Source organism: Bemisia tabaci, chromosome 7 (assembly GCF_918797505.1).
Source record: "Bemisia tabaci chromosome 7, PGI_BMITA_v3".
Lineage (NCBI taxonomy): Eukaryota > Metazoa > Arthropoda > Insecta > Hemiptera > Aleyrodidae > Bemisia > Bemisia tabaci.
This window is the reverse complement of record NC_092799.1, coordinates 14,616,378-14,635,122: the sequence shown is the minus strand read 5'-3', so window position 1 is coordinate 14,635,122 and position 18,745 is coordinate 14,616,378. Positions and strand designations below refer to the sequence as shown.

At 38.3% G+C, this 18,745-nt stretch overlaps 2 protein-coding genes across 17 annotated transcripts in view; both read left to right on the top strand.

Moving 5' to 3' along the window:
* mtd (TLD domain-containing protein mustard) overlaps positions 1–8,082 on the top strand; it is a 573,843-nt gene extending 565,761 nt beyond the window's left edge. For all 16 annotated transcript variants that reach the window (XM_072302178.1, XM_072302170.1, XM_072302172.1 and 13 more), the window contains one exon: positions 591–8,082. In XM_072302178.1, the coding sequence (XP_072158279.1) occupies positions 591–726 (136 nt within the window). In that variant the 3' untranslated portion in view covers positions 727–8,082. The remainder of the gene's footprint in view (positions 1–590) is intronic.
* Positions 8,083–16,617: 8,535 nt separating this feature from the next.
* LOC109031957 (uncharacterized) overlaps positions 16,618–18,745 on the top strand; it is a 91,242-nt gene continuing 89,114 nt past the window's right edge. Inside the window, exon 1 of the mRNA XM_019043820.2 lies at positions 16,618–16,888. Coding sequence (XP_018899365.1) covers positions 16,772–16,888 — 117 coding nt within the window. The 5' untranslated portion in view covers positions 16,618–16,771. The remainder of the gene's footprint in view (positions 16,889–18,745) is intronic.

Genomic DNA, 18,745 nt, shown 5'->3' with positions numbered 1-18,745 from the left:
GTTTTATTTAGTAAATCTGCAGCCGCTGATGACTTTATCCGAATTTTGAAACTTTATGTTTTTGTCACATTAAGGCAACTTCTGATATGTTCCTCGTCCCCACATTAACAACTTGACTGGAAGGATCTCTGCATGAAAAACCAACTTAGTCAAATCACTTCTTTGTGTTTCATTGTATGAGAGCTGTTTTCCTCCCCAAAAAAAGAAGAAAAAAAGGACAGAATTCCTTTGTGATTTGACTACAGTTTGTTTACTGCACGTTTCATATGCATAATTTTCACTCTTATTTAACTGTAATTTATTTTTTAACCTTTAGTGACTTTCAAAGGTAAGCGAACAAAGATCCTTGTTTGACGGAATTTTAAGTGAGACCTCTTCAATCGCTTTAAGTGAGATTTCTGTGCACAATCGAGCCTGTCAATGTCATATATTGATCGTGCTATTTGCAGTTTGATTATCTTGTTATGATTCAAAGGTGCGCCAAGTGGGCAGTTTTGTAGCTTGCACATTACTATAGAGGTAGATGAGGATATAATTACCAGGGAATGGACTTATTCATGACCTATCTTGAATGTGATTTTTTGTTACAGTGGTAAATTTGGTCTCTGGCTTGACGGTGATCTATACCAAGGAAGGACAGAACCCTGCAATACTTATGGAAATGAACCCCTCTCGCCTCAGCAAGATTTTGTCGTGAAAACTTTAGAATGCTGGGCGTTCGTCTAATGAATCACTCCTATGGACAAAATCCGTTTACTCTACCTGTATTTAGGTTTTTATCATTGTTTTAAAAGTGTATTTGCTAGATCTTAATCTCATTTTGTGTTAAAAGTCAATCCTTTTTCAAGTCTCGCTAGTTTTATTAATTTATTTATTTCTCCCCCTCCCTCAATTTTGTTTAGTTTCAAACCAAATACTAATTTATTTCCCCTTCCTTTTCTATGAATGTATCAAAGCTTTTCTCCTACCCCCACCAGTATCATGAGTGTATAGGTTCAATGTAAATACATTCATTTATGAGTTTACGCTGCATATTTTTATATGTTTGTAAGCATATGCATCCGTAAATATGTTTACCTGCGCATTTTTTCTCCGCTCCTGCATTCTAAGTTTTGTTTACTGCATCGTCTCCGTTTTAGCGAATAACAATACCTGCACAAGTTCAAAACCAGGAGGGGATTAGATTTTTATTGGTGCGCTCCACTGAGTGTTGTGCATCGGCAAAGTGAGCGTTGTATAGTTAATTATTTGAGATATTTTTATTACTGTGTTATTAGTTTATTTATTTTGAGTTTTATCATTTTTTTTCTCTCTAATTTTTTACTTGCGTCAGCTTCTTTGTTCTTGTGTTTTTTTTTATTTATTTTTTCTTTGTGTGCGTGTTGTTATGAAGGAGCAAGAGGAATTGAAGGGTTTGTATTTTGCATCTAAATTGTTGATTATTCGGTTCAAGCTTGTATTGTGATACGTCATCTTTATACATTTTAATTTTTGGCTCAAATTCTACCAAAATTCTGTTTGATGCATTTAATATTGAACTGAAATGATAAAATTCTGTCTGATGGGAGAATACACCACTAAATCTCAGAATAAACTGTAATATCTAAGTCCCATATTTTTCTCTATGATATTTCAGTCTAATTTTAAACAGGAAGCCTGATGCAGTATACACACTTACATTCCTCTTGCAAGTTCAACTTTTTGGTTTTAGTGAACTTTATTGTATTTTGATGTTAATTTTTTCAGTCGTATATCCTCAAGACTCCTGCATTCATTTTACTCCAAGTTTTGCTCTGAAGGGAGTGAGAATTAGGTCCTTGTCTAAGAATTTATGAGAACATCATTAGAATACAATCGAACGGCGCTAGTTTCATTAGATTTTAACCAAATAATCGCTATTGTAACTTTAATAATACGTAAATAGTACAATACTAATAGTAGAGATTGATGTGTAATCATTATTTTCTATTATTATGGTCCAGCCACACCTTTATTTCATTGTTTTTTTCCTGTTATTCTTTCTGCTGCAAATGTAAGTGGGATCGCAAATTTACGTAGTATCGCAATTTTATCTAATAGTTTGCCCGTATAGACATTTAATTTTTCTTTGGCAAATTCTCAACTGCAAATTACAACCAGGAGTTTTTTCCATCATCTCTTTTTCTTCGCCCTCTCTTCTTTTGTTTTTTCGGAACCTGGCATTTTTTCTCGATTCATTTGCGATTTTATCTGAGCACTACACAGTCATATTTACTGAGACCCGTAGGACTAAATAGAATTCAGCCTAAAATAGGAAGTATAAGCTTTAAGTGATGAGGCTTCACAGTCGATTTACTCGTGGAGATCCTTGTTTTATTTGCCGCAAATTTATTTTTTTGAGAAACAAGAAATCAGGAAGCAAAAAACGTTGTTATTGTCAAAGTTTCATTGTTTATTTTTTTATTACTTAGTTGATTATTGAAGCATTTTAAATTGAGTAAGCTGTGCAGCTTGTATATCAGTTCCCGTTTGAAATAACGCATCGTTTTTATGTATATAGTGATTAGTCTATGTTACTGCCGTGTTCAGCTGTTCCCTCTATTCCTGTGTGCAGAAACTATTCGTATGAAGCAAGTAGAAAACTCAATCCCCCTAGCTGTTTGTGTTTAGATTCATTTACACATCCCTTTTTTTTTAATTTTATAAAAAGTTGACTTTAAAATATTGATGGCAAAGGAACAAGAACTAAAATTATCACAATTTCGTGCTGTTCAAATTCTGTATTTTTTTATGCTGTTCTGAAGATTTTCTGATATTGATAAGCTACTCATGTGCCTCTTTCGAGTAATATTGGCACAGGCATGTAAACATCTGAGCATTTTGCCTTACTTACGCATTTCTGCAATTAAGAGCGCAGTGCCACTGCTGTACCCTCTAATATCAGTCGAGATGACTCTTTCTCCTCCCAATTAGCTCAACAGTCCACTTTGGCTTTGCTTATCAGAGTTTATTCTCCAATATTTCTATGGAGATATCACTATCATCCGTCAAAGTTGCTTAATTTTTATTTGCTAACACAGAAAAAGTGCTCAATTTCTCATATGTAGCACTAAATTTTGCAACAACTGCTTTGTGGGGAGATTTTCTTTTTAAATGGTCATCTTTGTAGTATTCATCAAAATAACAGAATTTAACCAGCATGAAATTCAAGCGTCATATCAATGGCTTAAATTTTCGACAGAAATACATAAATCTGTAATATTGATTTCGAAGGATAGATTTTTAGACCTCAGCCATGGGCATCCTTCGATCTGACAGGCATAGATGCCTTCAAAACCTATTGCCAACTATCCCGATGACTTTTTATTTGGTGTTTTATTGCTCCCGTACTAGCGTAGTGCTTTAATCTCTCTGGCGTTATCGCTGCAATTGCATTTTGTGAGAAAATTATACGTTGCTTTGATTAGATACAATTATGTTGAGATTTGCAACTCAATTTTTGTAGGGTGAAGCTCAATTTTGGTCGCTGTGTTCAAACAGCCAAGCGCTATCTTTTTCACCCGTTTCATCTTTCGAAAGTAGCCTTACCCTTAGTAACCTTGCCCAATTATGATGTCAATTAATTTGTATTCTTCGAAAGGTAAAGACCCTATTTGGTCTGAATTAAATCGATGTTGAGACAAGCGAGCTGGATATTTTAAGAGATTTTTAACATTTTTTACCAATGATCTTCGCTCCAGAGTTACACCTTTTAAAATTCTTTACGAGACGTTTTTGCATAGAGCAGTGACTAAGTGTGGATTATTTTGTAGGAAACAGTTTCTGTACTGGATGAAAACTGAGGAAAAGATCAAGTTGATTTATCTGCAGTTTGTATTAAGGAAAGTCTTTTCAAAAGTTCACATGAGTTAACATGCCATCGAAACTTGATACAAGTGACACTTTGTTTGAATGCCCATCTCTCGTAGAACACTACTTATTAACAGCTCTGATCTTTAGAATGAGTCCAGAACCTTCCTTCAGAGAATCCATTTTGCAATAAAATTCCAATGACAAAAAATCAACAAGTAAATGACGTACATAGGAGCCCAAATGCAATATGAATGGTCTAAGCGTAATGGTCGACAAGGCATGTAAATAGATTGGTAAAAGTTCAAGGCAGGCTTTCTACGTTTCCCATTTAAAAGTGTGTTTCAGTGCAAGAATTTTATGCTCAACATTGAAGCATTTTTCTTTTAAATCTTTAGAGTCTGACATATTTTATAAAGTCTCTTTTCTTTAAAAACCCTACATTTAGCACTTTTTGTTCATCCCTCTAGTATCCCATTCAGCGAAGAGTAGTGTGTTTTTTTTTCATACATATTGAAACGAATTCCAAGTTAAACAATGTATATAATCGTTTTCATCCCTGGGAATCAACACCCTTAAATGAAGCTGCATTTGTAGCCTAGGTCTTTTTACATCACCCAATTCATAGTAAGCTCATTGTCGGGGAACTCACTTGTTGTTTCCATGTCCGCAGCAGGAAGTAATTAATGTCGCATTACTGATACCTACTCTACATAATCCTCCTGTAAATTTGGAGCTGTCGTTTAAGCTGGCAGCCTTTAGATCACTTTCGATAATATCTTAGTCTCACCAAGAAGAATAATGTAGCGTAAATGTGTATTTGTCTATCAGTAATCCAGTACCTTTAAGAAAGAGCATCGACTCATTTTCAAGAAGCGTACTCTTCCCTTGGCGTAGTTTCCTGTCTCCGCTCAAAACTAACAATCGAATTGTAGTCAAAGAGCAAGTTCATCTCTTTGGAAGTCCTCCCCTTATTTTTATAACCTGTATCAAAACGATAGCAACTTTTTCTTGCTTTTGATAATTTAGTCTAACGTACATCCTGAGCAAAGGAGACTTCTTACTCAATAATTATGCTGCAAGATTCCTCTGTTTCTAGACAGGATGAGTAATGTTCATCAGAACCCTTTTTTTTTTAAAAAAAAAATATAAATCGCTTGTACCATTCTTGCGTTTCCAGTCACCAGCATTTCTACCCTCTTTCCTTCAGTAGTGCAGAAATTCCATCATGGCGATTAGATTTTTGAACAGATTTATCTTGCAATGAAGAATTAGAGATGTAGTATATAACCGATGTACAATAAGGATTAAAGATGCAAATATTTTACTTAAGATGTTACTGTTGTTGTTATTTTTCAGTTTTCAAATTCATTTTAATTCTCTAAGTTTTGCAATCATCTCAAATCAAACCTATTTTCTGCCAGTCATCAGAATGAAGAAAAACTTTAAGTAGTTTTTCGATAATTTTGGGGCCAGTGTTCGTCGAAATGAGTCAATCATTTTTTTAATCCCTTTATTCCGCATCAGATTTTTAAAATATTCGATAGTGCAACTTGAAAGTGTACATCTTTTGAATTTCGGGAATATGTTGGTTGATGTATTAATGTATGAGCTAATTCTGGGCGAATCATATTTGTACGATCCACCCCAGCTGGTATCTTAAAATCTATTTAATTGAACTTCACCAAGCAAACAGGATGTTTTTATATATGCTTCATTTCTTCGTTTCTAAGATAAAAGCAGTCCAGCAAGTAGTATGAATTAAACAACAGCGTAAGTCATTTAAACATATTTCGCATGCATGGAGCTGTTAGCTATCAATGAAATTCCATGTACTCATTGTACTTTTCAGTAGATCAGTAGATCTTTACTACCAGGATACTCTTAGCGCAAAAGCACTGTATGAACTCAACAATGTTTCGAGCTTAGCCCAAATTTTAAGGGGTGGATCCAATGTAATTACAAAATGAATCTGAAAGTGGTTGCACTACTTGCCGATTAAGTTGATTTTTGAAAGGATTTTATTTTTTTAAGAAAAATATTTATGTTACTGATTGTAAATATCTTATGGAGGAAGCGTTATGAGCTCATCAATCCTTAGCCCTGTTCTATGATTAACCCATTACCCACCCACTTCTGACCAATCCAGCTTTTTCTGACAAGAGTCCCTCAATTTCCCTTGACAACTATCTTTTCTTGCTTTTTATTATTTATTATCTACTTTGTTTTGTTTTTTAAGCATTCATCCTGTATCAGAGAAAATCATTTGTTGAACAGAAAATTGGACTTTCATTAGCCAATGAGATTTATCTACCATGATGGTTTTGTTAGAAAAAGTAACTACACCCAAGCTTTCTATGGCAGTTACGTCTCTTGTCAAAACTGAAATTGAAGACAGATCTTTTGTGGTTACTGATGTCCAATTTTTCTCTTCCGCGGAGGGCTTTACAGTGGTTTTAATAATGCTTTTCTCACCATGAATTTTCAACTCTTTTCAACACTTGAAGACTTTTTAAAATTTCTAGTTTTCTACAGAACCATTGTTGACAACTTTGGATTGAATCACTTCGATCTGTAAATGACTTTTTCTTCATGAACCTCTCTCATTTTTGCTGTCTTCGTTTGGATCTTTCTCGGAAGTCTTCATGATGCGTCTTTATTGTACTTATTCTGTAATAAAATGTGTCATGAACGCCTCCAGACAACATGGCTTGCTTTCAAAAGAGTTTTGATCCAAATTTGAAATTTTTAACTTCAGAGAAACATTTGAAAAATTATTTATTTGAATTTTCAAATGACAGTAAGAATAAATCAAAGAGAGAGAGACTTTTTTCCCCTTTTTTTTCTATTACTTTTATAAATGAAACCAATCTTTTGTCTACTGAGAAAATTCTCCTTACTGTCCCAGTTTTTTAACTACAAACCACATTACCTCAAGACATTAATTTCTTACCACTCCTTTTACACCAGTCGCTCCTCAACGTCTCTTCATCCTACTCATTTTGAATTTAATTTCTGCATACCCTGTAATTTAGAATTTTTTTTATCAGTATTAATAATATTAACAATTAAATTCATCGTAACAGTTTCTTTGAAATACTCAATTTATTAAGTTTGTTACTAGATGTAGGTATATCTATGTATAGCGATATCAATTTTGTCTGGCTAGTGAAACTTTGTAGTTCTGTCAAATAAATGGAGTAACAAAGTTGTTACTTTGCTATTCACAGGGGGGAAAAATGTACTGTCTCAGATTTTAGCTGCTTAGCAGATTCTTGGTTGTATCTCCCTGATCAATGCAGTTCGGCAATTTTAGTGAGAAATTTTCTGTTCCTCATTGTTCCACCCTTTGTCAGAGAGGATCAGTATTAAAGGATTGTAGCCTATTTGGGTTTCTTCAGAACACTAGAAATCTTCAAGAATACACTAGAGATATGTTTTCGTAATTTTTGAGAGAGATCTTTAAATGCAGCAGTTCTATATTCATTGGTCTTTTAAGTTGTTAATTTTTCATTTCACTGCCTTGAATGAAGAAGCAATTTAAGTGGAAGAGTGAGGATTTCAGCATTAGCACTTCAACTAACAAAATGTAGAAGTATAATCAGATGCTCTTGAGGGCATCTTCATAAATTGCTGCTTTTTTATGCATTCTTGGGTGGTGACCTGGAATTTGTATGTTTCCACAAAAATTTGTACTTCTGTAACAACTAAATAATCAATGAAAAAAAAATCATGTTAAGGAATTGATCACTGAAATGAAAGAGAGGAAGAATGGTGGGAAGCGCAAATGTTCAACATGTGTGCCTGATGCGAAATGTTAAACAAAACCAAAGGTTTTAATTTTCATTCCAATTTTTATCTGATTAATTTTGTCCCCGATTTTCAATATGAACGCTCTCCAGAATGATTGGGACTTTATGAACTTCGCAAATCCTCGGCAAATTCCTTTAATACTGAACGATGTTCTAGTGATGCTGTACAACCAGAATCTAGCCAGATGAATTTTTGATATGATCCCCGCTTTCAACCAATTTTAGTTTGATGTAAGTATTAAGAAAAGTTTGAAACAAGTGAGTTAATACGTTTTACTCGGCCAAAACACTCAAACGAAACTTTGAAAGAGAAAAATTACCTATGTCAATTGATATTTTGTAGTTTGCTGTACCTAGTATTGTAATTAAGTTGTACATGTTTCTACTATTTTATTATCTCAAAAAATAAAAACTATGTATTTATGGTCAATCCAATGAAAAACCTGAATTCTCATTTCTCTCCCATAACCTTTCATTCACAGAATTTTATGAAAGATTTCAACTGGTTCCTCTGTATCGAAAAATAAATGACGTAAACTTAAAATCTGCAAAACTTTACGTTCATCAAGAACTGAATTTCACAATAGGTATTCTCAATTTTTATGGATCAAATTTTACGTATATTAAACCTTGAGATACTTTTTATAAAGTCCTCCCTAAGTTTTGGATCATCTTTTGCACCCACATAGGCCCAAAGAGTCAAGCTGGGTTTAGACTCAATCAGAAAACTTTCGAATTCGACCTTCAAAAGTTAGGATCGTGGACAAGCTTTTGAGGGTCAAAATCGAAATTTCGCCGATTCTCCTGAAACCATGCTAGTCCCATGAGAATCAATGCGCTGGGTCCGATTTTCCGATTTGTAAAGCTCCATGGGTCTGCTGGAGCACGTTAGCGGCGGAAAACGCGCACCTATTGGTTTTTCTAAAACGGTCGGAAAAGCTCGTTTTTGACCCATTCTCGGCCCAGGGAGCCCAGGAACGTGCGCAATCGATTCCACGCCTCGAACTACATAGGATCCGCTTCTCATCTCGAAATTTTTTTCGCTGGCCAGAATCGTGAAAAATCGACAGGAATGACCAATGCCGCCCGCTATGGAGAAATCATGCCTTTGCATCATCGTTCCCTTAACCACCCCGCCCTCAATGCCTTCCGCCCGTTGAGGCTGAGTGTTTCCTGATTCTAGAAAAACGGTATTTCTGCGGCATGGTACGTGGGGGATTTCTCCAACGTGTCTTCGACCACTCCCATGTAACCCCTGCCGATTTTTCTCGATATTGGCCAGGAGAAACATTTTCAGGATTAGTGTCGAATCCTACGTACTTAGAGGCGTAGAATCTATTGTGCGTGGTCCCAAGGCTCAGCAAAGCTCTCTGAGCCGAGGAACGCTGAAGAACGAGTGTTTTTGAAAGTTTGGTGAGAGTTCATCAAGCGCGCATTTTTCGCCGCTCGCTTGGTTCAGCGGACTCGTGGAGCTGTTTTGACCTAAAAATCGAACTCAGCGGGTCATTGCCAAGAGATGTAGGCCAAAGAAAAAAAATTTACGAAACACACATTATATTTTCCCCTAATACGTCTTTTTCTCCCATCAATTTAAGTAAGAATAATCTATGCAGAATGTGCAAACATTTCAAAATCATGGGTTGAAAAATGCTGACTCCGCGAGTTTAAACATTAGAGCCTAGCACAGAGCGGAGAGCAGCATGCTGCCAGCGCGAAACGCGCACTGGCTTGGCGCCTACAAACCTAAGGGACACTAAGTCACGCATTGCGCAATGCTTGAAGTATCCCCTGAGGTTTGTAGGCGCCAATGCGCGTTCTTCTGAAACAGGGAACGAGGAACGCTGAAAAACGAGTGTTTTTGAGCCGTTGGTAAAAGTTGATGAAACGCGGGTTTTTCGGCGATCGCTCGGTCCAGCGGGTTCGTGGAGCTTTTTGGACTTGAAAATCGAACTCAGCAGATCAGTTTCAAGAGGACTACCTTGGTTTCAGCCCGAGCGGAGAACTTTCGATTTTGACCCTTGAAAAGGTAGTCCATGTAACTCCTGTCGATTTTTCTCGATTTAGGCCGGAGAAAAAATTTTCGGAATTCGAGTCGAATGCTAGGAGTAGTGCGAGGCTTGGAATCAATTGTGCATGGTCCCGAGGCTCGGCAATAGCAGGATCATTTTCAAGAGGTCTAGGTCATAGGAAAAAAATTTACAAAACACACATTATATTTTCCTTCAATACATCTTTCTTTTCCATTAATTTAAGTGAGAATAATCTATGCAGAATGTGCAAACATTTCAAAATCATGGGTTGAAAAACGCTGACTCCGCGAGTATGGACATTAGAGCCTAACACAGAGCGGAGCAGCATGCTGCCAGCGCTAAACGCGCACTGGCTTGGCGCCTGCAAACCTAAGAGGACACTTCACGCATTGCGCAATGCTTGAAGTATCCCCTTAGGTTTGTAGGCGCCAATGCGCGTTTCGCGCTGTCCACTCAGTCCAGCGGGCTTGTTCAGATTTTTGGATCCAAAAATAGAACTCTGCGGATTATTTTCAAAAGGACTACCTTGGTTTCAGCCCGAGCGGAGAACTTTCTATTCTGACCCTGAAAAGTTAGTCCCTGTCGATTTTTCTCCATTTTGTCCAGAAAAAAGAATTTCGAGATGTGTGCATAATATTCGCCTCCCTCATGTTTTTTTTTTTTCCACAGTAAACCATACAACACGCCATAAAACTTTCTGTGAACTTTCCCTAGATACCAAAGAATTCTCCTCAGATGTAATATATATGAAAAACAATAAAAAATGGTCGAAAATTAAGCATCAAAATGTATGTAAAGCTAATTTTAGTTCTGTCGTCTAAATCTAATACGAAATGGGAAAAGGGGCATCAGATAATTTTCACAACGCGCTCAGAATGATCAAAAATGTGCTCTTAAGTTAAAATCGTCGATAAGAGTTTTTTCTGCTGTGGATTCTCTCGCTCAGCAATGCTGCCTACATAAAACGCCTTCAATTTTACGAGTTATGCCACCCGAGCTCTTGCGAGTCGGAATAGTGGTATGACCCAACCAAACCTAAGCAGGTCTTGTAGAGCGACGAATTCGTTAAACTTTCGGTGACGGAAGTGTGTACATTTCATGTTGGCAGCAGTAATTCCTTACTTATTCTTTGTTTTCATGCACCAGTTTGATATTTTTGAATAGGCTATGAAGTCATAAAAAATAACACTGCGACTGAAATCTAAAAGTTGATGACGGCGCAAAGATACAACTATTCGTACATGATGGATGTCCGTGTTGCATCCGGAAAATTGAAGGCGCGAGGCGTGAACTTGCAGTGCCCCGTTCTGCGTTGCCAATGGGATGCCGCATGGATTGGGGGAAGTTCAGTAAATATACAATTTGCGAGGGATACTTTTGCAACGTTGCAATTTAGTCACGTTATTTTGTACGGGGAGCGACGAGCCGAAAAGGTCATAGTCTCTTTTGGAAGGGACATGCTAATTTAGCGAAAAGGCCCTGAGTGCTCATCGGCAGGAGGGAAAGCATAATTCCTCCTCCTGCCGAATTGACCGAAGCTTACGGAGGTGGACCAGTGGAGCTGATGACGGGACGAGGGTGGGGGGTGGGGTTTGCGCGAGGAGGGGTTAAAATTACCGCAGCGCATGAATAAAGGAAGAGCCTCGGGGAGATTTTAAATCATCGGCAAGGGCTTAAATGTCCAGATGCAGTTTTAATGGCCACTGCACAGCACAGGGACAGGCGCGGGGGCGGGGGAGGGACGAGTGAGGGTGGGTGGTAGGGGATGTGAGGCGATCCGCTGCGACGGAAGTTCAAGGTCCTCGGGCATATCTGGAGCGTCTCCTTGCGTCGGCAGTCCGGAGCTCCCTGGATTCCAGCGATCTAACAGGTTGCCCTTGCGTTGCCAAATTTTCGCTTCCATAGTACTCCTGGCAGAGGAAATATATTTTAGGGATTCCGCCCTAGCAATCTGAGTCATATACTGCCGTGCTGAGGAAGAACGCCGCACGGTGGATCGAGTCAATAAGAAAGGTCGGATATGAAATTTTTGACTAAAACTGTAAATTTTGACACTTATTTCGTCACATTTTAAAGTTCAAGGCGTGTTTCTTGAAGAAAATTTCACGAGAAAACCAATGGAATCCCTTTTTTGAACTTCAAACTTTTGTTTAAACGGATTTATAAGCGTTTAAAGTTTCCAAATTTTGTCCGACCTCTCCTATTGACTCGATCCACCGTGCGCCGTATGAACCTTCAGGTGCCTAACCGTGCATAATTTCCTTTGGTAAATTGCGAATGTTCGGGAAAATTTGTGAACGTTTTTCCTCCAATTTTTCAGATAATTATGTTCGCGATTCCACCTAAATTTCCTGAAAATTCCAAGGAAAAGTATTCATAGCTTTTTTTCAAAAATAAACATTGTATCGAAGGCAATTTGGTAAATCTCAAATGTTCATGCGGTGTTCTTCCTTGGCACGGCAGTATAGAGATGGTTAAACTGCAAAAATGCGTATCTCGATTGCGGTGTTTCCAAATCTCTGCTCCTTCTCGAGATAGAACCAACATCATGGCTTGAAATTTTCACAAGATATTCTTCACATGTTGAAGAAAATTCACTGAAGTTTTCAAAAAATGACGTACAGTGGTTTTTCATGTAAAAAAAAATATGACAGGCAGTATGTCTACAGTTTCACCATGGATATACTGCTGTGCTAAGTAAATACGCCGTATGAGCATTCGAATTTTTCCCAATTTCTACTTTGAAAATATTTATTTTTCAAGAAAGTTATGAACATTTGGACCGCATTTAGCTGAAAGGAGCCAAACCACACCAGCTACTGCCAAATTGAATCGGGCAATTTCATTTTTTACAGGAGAACGTTTGTGCGGATTCCTTAGATCATTTTCAGGAATTTGCTTCGTACTATGCAGAAAATCCACTGAAATTTGCACAAAAATCCGCTCAACCGTCTTCGTGAAATAAATTAAATTGACCAATTAAATTTGGCAAAAGCCGAGGTGGCTTGGATCCTTTTTGCTTGACGCGGTCCGTTCTTCCTTGAAATTTTCAGAATTTTTAGATAAAATTAAGACCGAAAGCTTGTAAAAATCGGAGGAAAAATATTCACAAATCCTGAAAATTCATGATCTGTCGAATAGATTTTGGCGACGCGTGATGGCGCATACAGTATTCTCATATAGCATGGCAATATGGACGTATTTATGATAAAAGGAACTACTTGCATAGGGTTTGCGTATAACATAGTTCCTGTTAGCATAAATACGTCCATATGAAGGCGAATTTAATATAAAGATCCTCTTTGGGAAGTTCAGCATCGGTTCGTCTCATCAATCACCGACACGATTGGGCAGTGCATGCTGTCAGCACGAAACGCGCATTGGCTTAGTGCCTACAAACCTAAGGGGACACTTCACGCATTGCGCAATGCTTGAAGTATCCCCTTAGGTTTGTAGGCGCCAATGCGCGTCCTGCCGCCCGCCGCTAAAAGGAACTATTTGCATAGGGTTTGCGTGAAACATAGTTCCTGTTAGCATAAATACGTCCATATGAAGGCGAATTTAATTTAAAGATCCTCTTTGGGAAGTTCAGCATCGGTTCGTCACATCAATCACCGACACGATTGGGCAGTGCATGCTGTCAGCACGAAACGCTCACTGGCTTGGCGCCTACAAACCTAAGGGGACACCTCACGCATTGCGCAATGCTTGAAGTATCTCCTTAGGTTTGTAGGCGCCAATGCGCGTGCGGCCGCCTGCCGCTCCGCATCGCGCAGCGTGCCACGACGCCTCTAACAACTATTTCACAGCAGAGGTGTTTCACAGTATCATGAAGAATTGAACGTGTTCCAGCATATTAAAAATGACGGGTCCTTTAAAATAGGTACGGATCTGTCCTCGCATAATAAATCAAGATACCATGGCACGAAAAGAGAGCGGTAGTCCAAAAACTCACTATGTGATAACGTTTAGCATAATTTTTGAATTTCATCATAGAAATAAGTGACTCTATTTAAGCGGAAACTTCGAGTATGCCGTCAAAAAGATTTGATTTTGAATCAAGATGTAAATAGCTGAATGAAAGCGGGTTACTGCTTGATGGAGGTGACTTTCCTTTTTATAGAAGCATATTTTCTTCTTTTTATACAAACATCATTTTCTTTATTTCTTCATGAGGAGATCTTCTCGGCAGTTAATTTGAGCATATTTCTGTTTGAATCGAGTCACTTTTTCTCTTATGAAGTCACAAAATCATGCTACACGTTATTGAATACAGAATACAACAGACCAGTGGGTCGATTGTTGGATCGATATCGAATGACCATGATCGATAAAAAGCATTGTTAAGATAGGGATTTATCGATCAGAATCATTCGATAACGATTCAACAATCGACCCGCAGATTGGTTTCGGATCATTTTCAAGAGGACTAGCTTGATTTCAGCCCGATCGGAGAACTTTCGGTTTTGACCCTGAAAAGTTAGTCCATGTAACCCCTGTCGATTTTTCTCGCTTTTGGTGGGCGCCGTTGCCACCAGATTCGACCAATCGGATCCGTTGGTTTTCGATGGATCGAACCTTTCTTAAGAACTATTTCGCGAGGTGGTACCAAAATCTCGCCCCAACGTTGCGATTCGTTAGTCATCGAATCGGAAGTTCCGAACTCAAATAAAATGACAACTCAGAGGTTCGGGTGCAGAAGTAGCATCTTACCTCCAAATAAAATTCGCTTTAGTAGAGTGAGGTCGAAGTTAAATTCGGAGGTCAATGCTATTTTTTACCCATGGATGGTTGATTAGTAACTTGTTGAGCATAAAATTTGCCTAATGATGACAATTGAATGCCCAGGTGATCGGTAAGTAAATTGCAATTGATTTCAAAGAAATCTGATGAACACCTGAAAATGGTGCGACCAATCAACTAACAGGAAGGCTTATTGTGTGACAAAGAAAATCTGGTGATATATCCATATGGCTTAAGGATCTTGTGCAACTAATCCAATTTTGATAGGTGAGAAATTGTAGTTTTGATGACGGAACACCCGTAGCTGACGCAAATAACTCAGCACCACTCATAAGTATACTGATTTTGAGGTAATTTGAGCAGTATCACTTCTCCGTGTCGCAAAAAATTAGTATTGCCGCGCGTAGAACGACGCACGCAAAAACACAGAAACGCCTTCACTGTTTTGAATATGCAACTAAAGCATCCGTTGTGTACGAACAGTTGTATCAAGGCGTTGTATAGACACCTGAGACACTGGCTTACCTTTCCTTATGTCAATTATTTTACTTTATTTTCTTATGTGATAGATGTTACAAAAAATGTTTGAAATTTTGATAAAATATAATTTTAGTGTCGATGACAAAAATTTTTTGAATTAAAAAAAAGTATTTTTACTAAAAAATTGGTTAAATGATAGATTGATCCTTGCTTTTTTCACCTCTGTTGAACTCATTTGGATTTATGCTTTTTTACATACTTTACATCCTGCTGTGCTGAGGAAAAACTCCAAATAAACCTTCAGATGTTGCCAAATTTCCTTTGATAAAATACAGATTTTCATGAAACTGTGAATACTTTTCTCCAGATTTTCAGAAAACTTTATTCGCAATCCGATCTAAACCATCCGAAAGTTTTAAGAAAAGATATTAATAATTCTCTTCAAAAATAAACATTTTTGACGAGAAAACGTAACACCTATAGAATGTTTACACGGCGTTTTTCCTCAGCAATGCACTGCCTTGGCAAGGAAAAACCTGGTCTTGCATGACACCAAATTCGGACGTATTTTTGTTAAACGGAACTAAGCGCCAATTTGAGTTCCTTTTGAGGAATTTTGAATGCCGGATAGCGCGTTCTGTCAAACGGGACTAAGCGCCATGGAAAAGCATTGGGAGGATAGGACGGAATGAGCCCGACGCCCGGTTTCGCCGCCAATCTAAGCCCCCCTCTACCTTCCTCACCCTATGGCGCTTAGTTCCGTCTCACAGAAATACGTCCATTTTTCCTTGAAATTTTCAGATATTTTCGATTAAATTGTGTACAAAATCGTCTGAAAATGTTTAGGGAAAATATTTACAATTTTCTCTGTAAATTTGGTTTTTATCGAAGAAAATTCGGCAACGTCTGGAGGCTTATATGGCGCTTTTCCTTAGCACAGCAGCATCGTGGGGAAATTCGAATAAACATCCCGCAGGAGCGGTGGAAAATTAGGCCTTCACTGGAAAAAAAACACATTGGATCCAGAGTCCAGACTCTTAAAAACATCGACAAGAAAAAGTACTCTTGATTCAATCAGAATCTAGCTTAAATCAAAAACCTAGCCTCTTAATTTAAGCGGATTTCGTTTTGATTCAAGCGAAAATCCGATTGAATCAAGACATCAAGAGTATTTTTTCTTGTCGATGTTTTTAAGAGTCTGGACTCTAGATCCAATGAGTTTTTTTTTTCCAGTGCTGGCAACAGGCACATTCTGCCGTGCTAAGGAAGAACGCCGTATAAATATTCGAGAGTTGCTTAATTTCCTATTATAAAACTTGTATTTCTGGCACAACTTAAGCATATTTTTCCTTGAAATTTTCAGATATTTTAGATTAAATTGCGTACAAAATCGTCTGAAAACGTTTTGGGAAAATATTTACAATTTTCCTTGTAAATTCGATTTTATCGAAAGAAATTTGGCAACGTCTGAAGGCTCTTACGGCGTTTTTCCTTAGCACGGCAGCATTGTGGGGAAATTCAAACAAACATCCCGCAGGAGCGGTGGAAAATCAGGCCTTGTTAAAACAACCAGTCCTTAAAAATAACTCCGCCAAGATGCCCGCTTCCGCTGCGTCCTGCGGTCCTCCCCTCGGCGCTCGGCACCTTGACCTAGTGCACGCGGGGTGCTCGGGTCTGCGCGCGCACCTGGAGGGCTCCAAGGCGCGGGGGTTAGATCCCGGCGTCTATGATAGGTTAGTAACGCAGCGTCAACGTGCAGGTACGAGCATCCCTGCCGAGCGCTACCGTCGCCTCGTGTACCGCGAGTGCATAGAGTACACGTTTCCGTTTCCGGGTAAAAAGTGCGTTTCCGGCCGATTATGCTCCCGTTTCCTGTTGATGGGTTTCCAGCTGCCTTCCGCGGAACTGCCAAAAATCGGCTGCGTCGTGCGTTTTTCGTTCTGTTCGGATTCCTCTGTGCCTCCAGTTTCTCTGACGCTCGGAATTAGGAGTAAGGTATGCATCCACTCGTATTTTTATGACTCTTCACGGTGGAAGGTATTTTTTCAATGGAGAATTTGCATACTGAAAAAAAAGATCGGTGGAATTTACCATTCTTCCACGCTGTATTTCACACAGCGGAAGGAATGGTAAATTCTACCAATCTTCAAGTCGATTCTGCCAGAGGAATGGTTACCTGTACCAGTATATAGGAACGTTTACCTTTCTTCTGGCAGAATTAACCCTAAATTGACGCTGTGTGAAATACAGCGTGAAGGACTGGTGAATTTTACCAATTTTTTTCAGTACAGGTGCATGAATGGAGAATTTGCAGATGTCTGAAATTTGATGGATTTCATGTATAAGTGGAAACTATTGAGTGAACTGAACACGAGGATACCCTTGGCTCATGAGTTTAACAATTATTGGAGAAGATATGACAAATTGATCTAATCTGCCAAAATACCTGTGTTTAAATTGGAAATGCCACCAGATGACGTCACTAGGTGAGCATTTTTTCAATTTTAAATCTACTTTTATAGATGAAGCAATAAAAAAACGTCATGCAAATTCTCCATTCTACCGTTCTGCGGAAAAAACGCCGCACGAACCTTAAGGCGTTGCCCTTCAATAAAACGCGATTTTCCTGCCAAACTTATGAATATTTTTCTTCTAATTTTTCAGCGAATTTTGTTCGCATCCTAACCTAGGGCTTCTAAAAATTTCAAAGAGAAATATTCGTAACATTTCTTATAAATTGACATTTTATCTAAGGATATTTGGCAACTCTCAAATGTTCTTACGACGTTTCTCCTTAACGGGTAAATTACATCCTACACGCGGTCTGATACACTGGTCAAAATTCTGGAGTGAAATTAAGTGCGCCGGATTACACAAAGCGCCTGAAATCCTCCAGTGATATGAATGTGGAGTAGAATCTGTTAAGGAGTTCGGAGGACAAGGCGCATACGTGCGGTTTCTGAAAAAATTGAGATCTTAATGATTTCAAGTGAAACTAGTCTTAGTACATCGACGGTGTATGTCGGCAATCACATAACTCAATTTGCGAGGTCGCAGACTTCCTATCATACTTTATTTTTTAAACGGTAAACTACTCAACGGCCATTCTTTAAAACTGCATTGATTTTTCTTCTCTATGCGAAGAAAATGTTGCAAAAACTTCAAGGAATGATGTCAATTTGTTCTCCTTTAAAAAATAACATAGAGGCGGAGATTTTCAGACACCGCAAACGAGTTATGTGATTGCAGACCTACACCGCCGACATATTCTGTGAAAAATTCGCTCCCAAATTCCAAATTTTTTAACATCAAATAGTCAGTTTGACATTTCTTTCCGCCGTAAGGAGGCATGTAATTTCGGAACTTCGAACGCGTGTATCTCGAAATAGCAAAAACTGCACCTATGCGCCTTGTCCTCCAAGCCTCTCTATTCTCATTACAGAAGTGACTTACATTATTACGGAGCGAAATCTACTATTTTTTCATACCTACGCTTTCAAGGTGCTGATTCCACCTTGCAGTCATAAAATTCGGGTGTTTCGGGCGTTATAATATAGACTGCGGCACCGAATTTTTTCCTTGACTTCTAAGAGTGCACTTTAAAGAATATTGCGACAAAATTTAAAGCCCTGTTTTACTTTGTTAATGATGTTAAGGCGTGTGAAAGAGATCGTTTTTGAAGGAAGCAACAGCATGGACAAACTTCATTTGCGTTGTTCTGTACAGTCCATCGTTCTTCAGACTTTAAAATGCTCTTAAAGGGCTTCTTGAAGTTTTTGAGGGATTTTTGAACCTCCTGATGCAGAATTTACTTTTCTGAGCTGAAGTGAAAAACGTATCCCAGTTAATTTT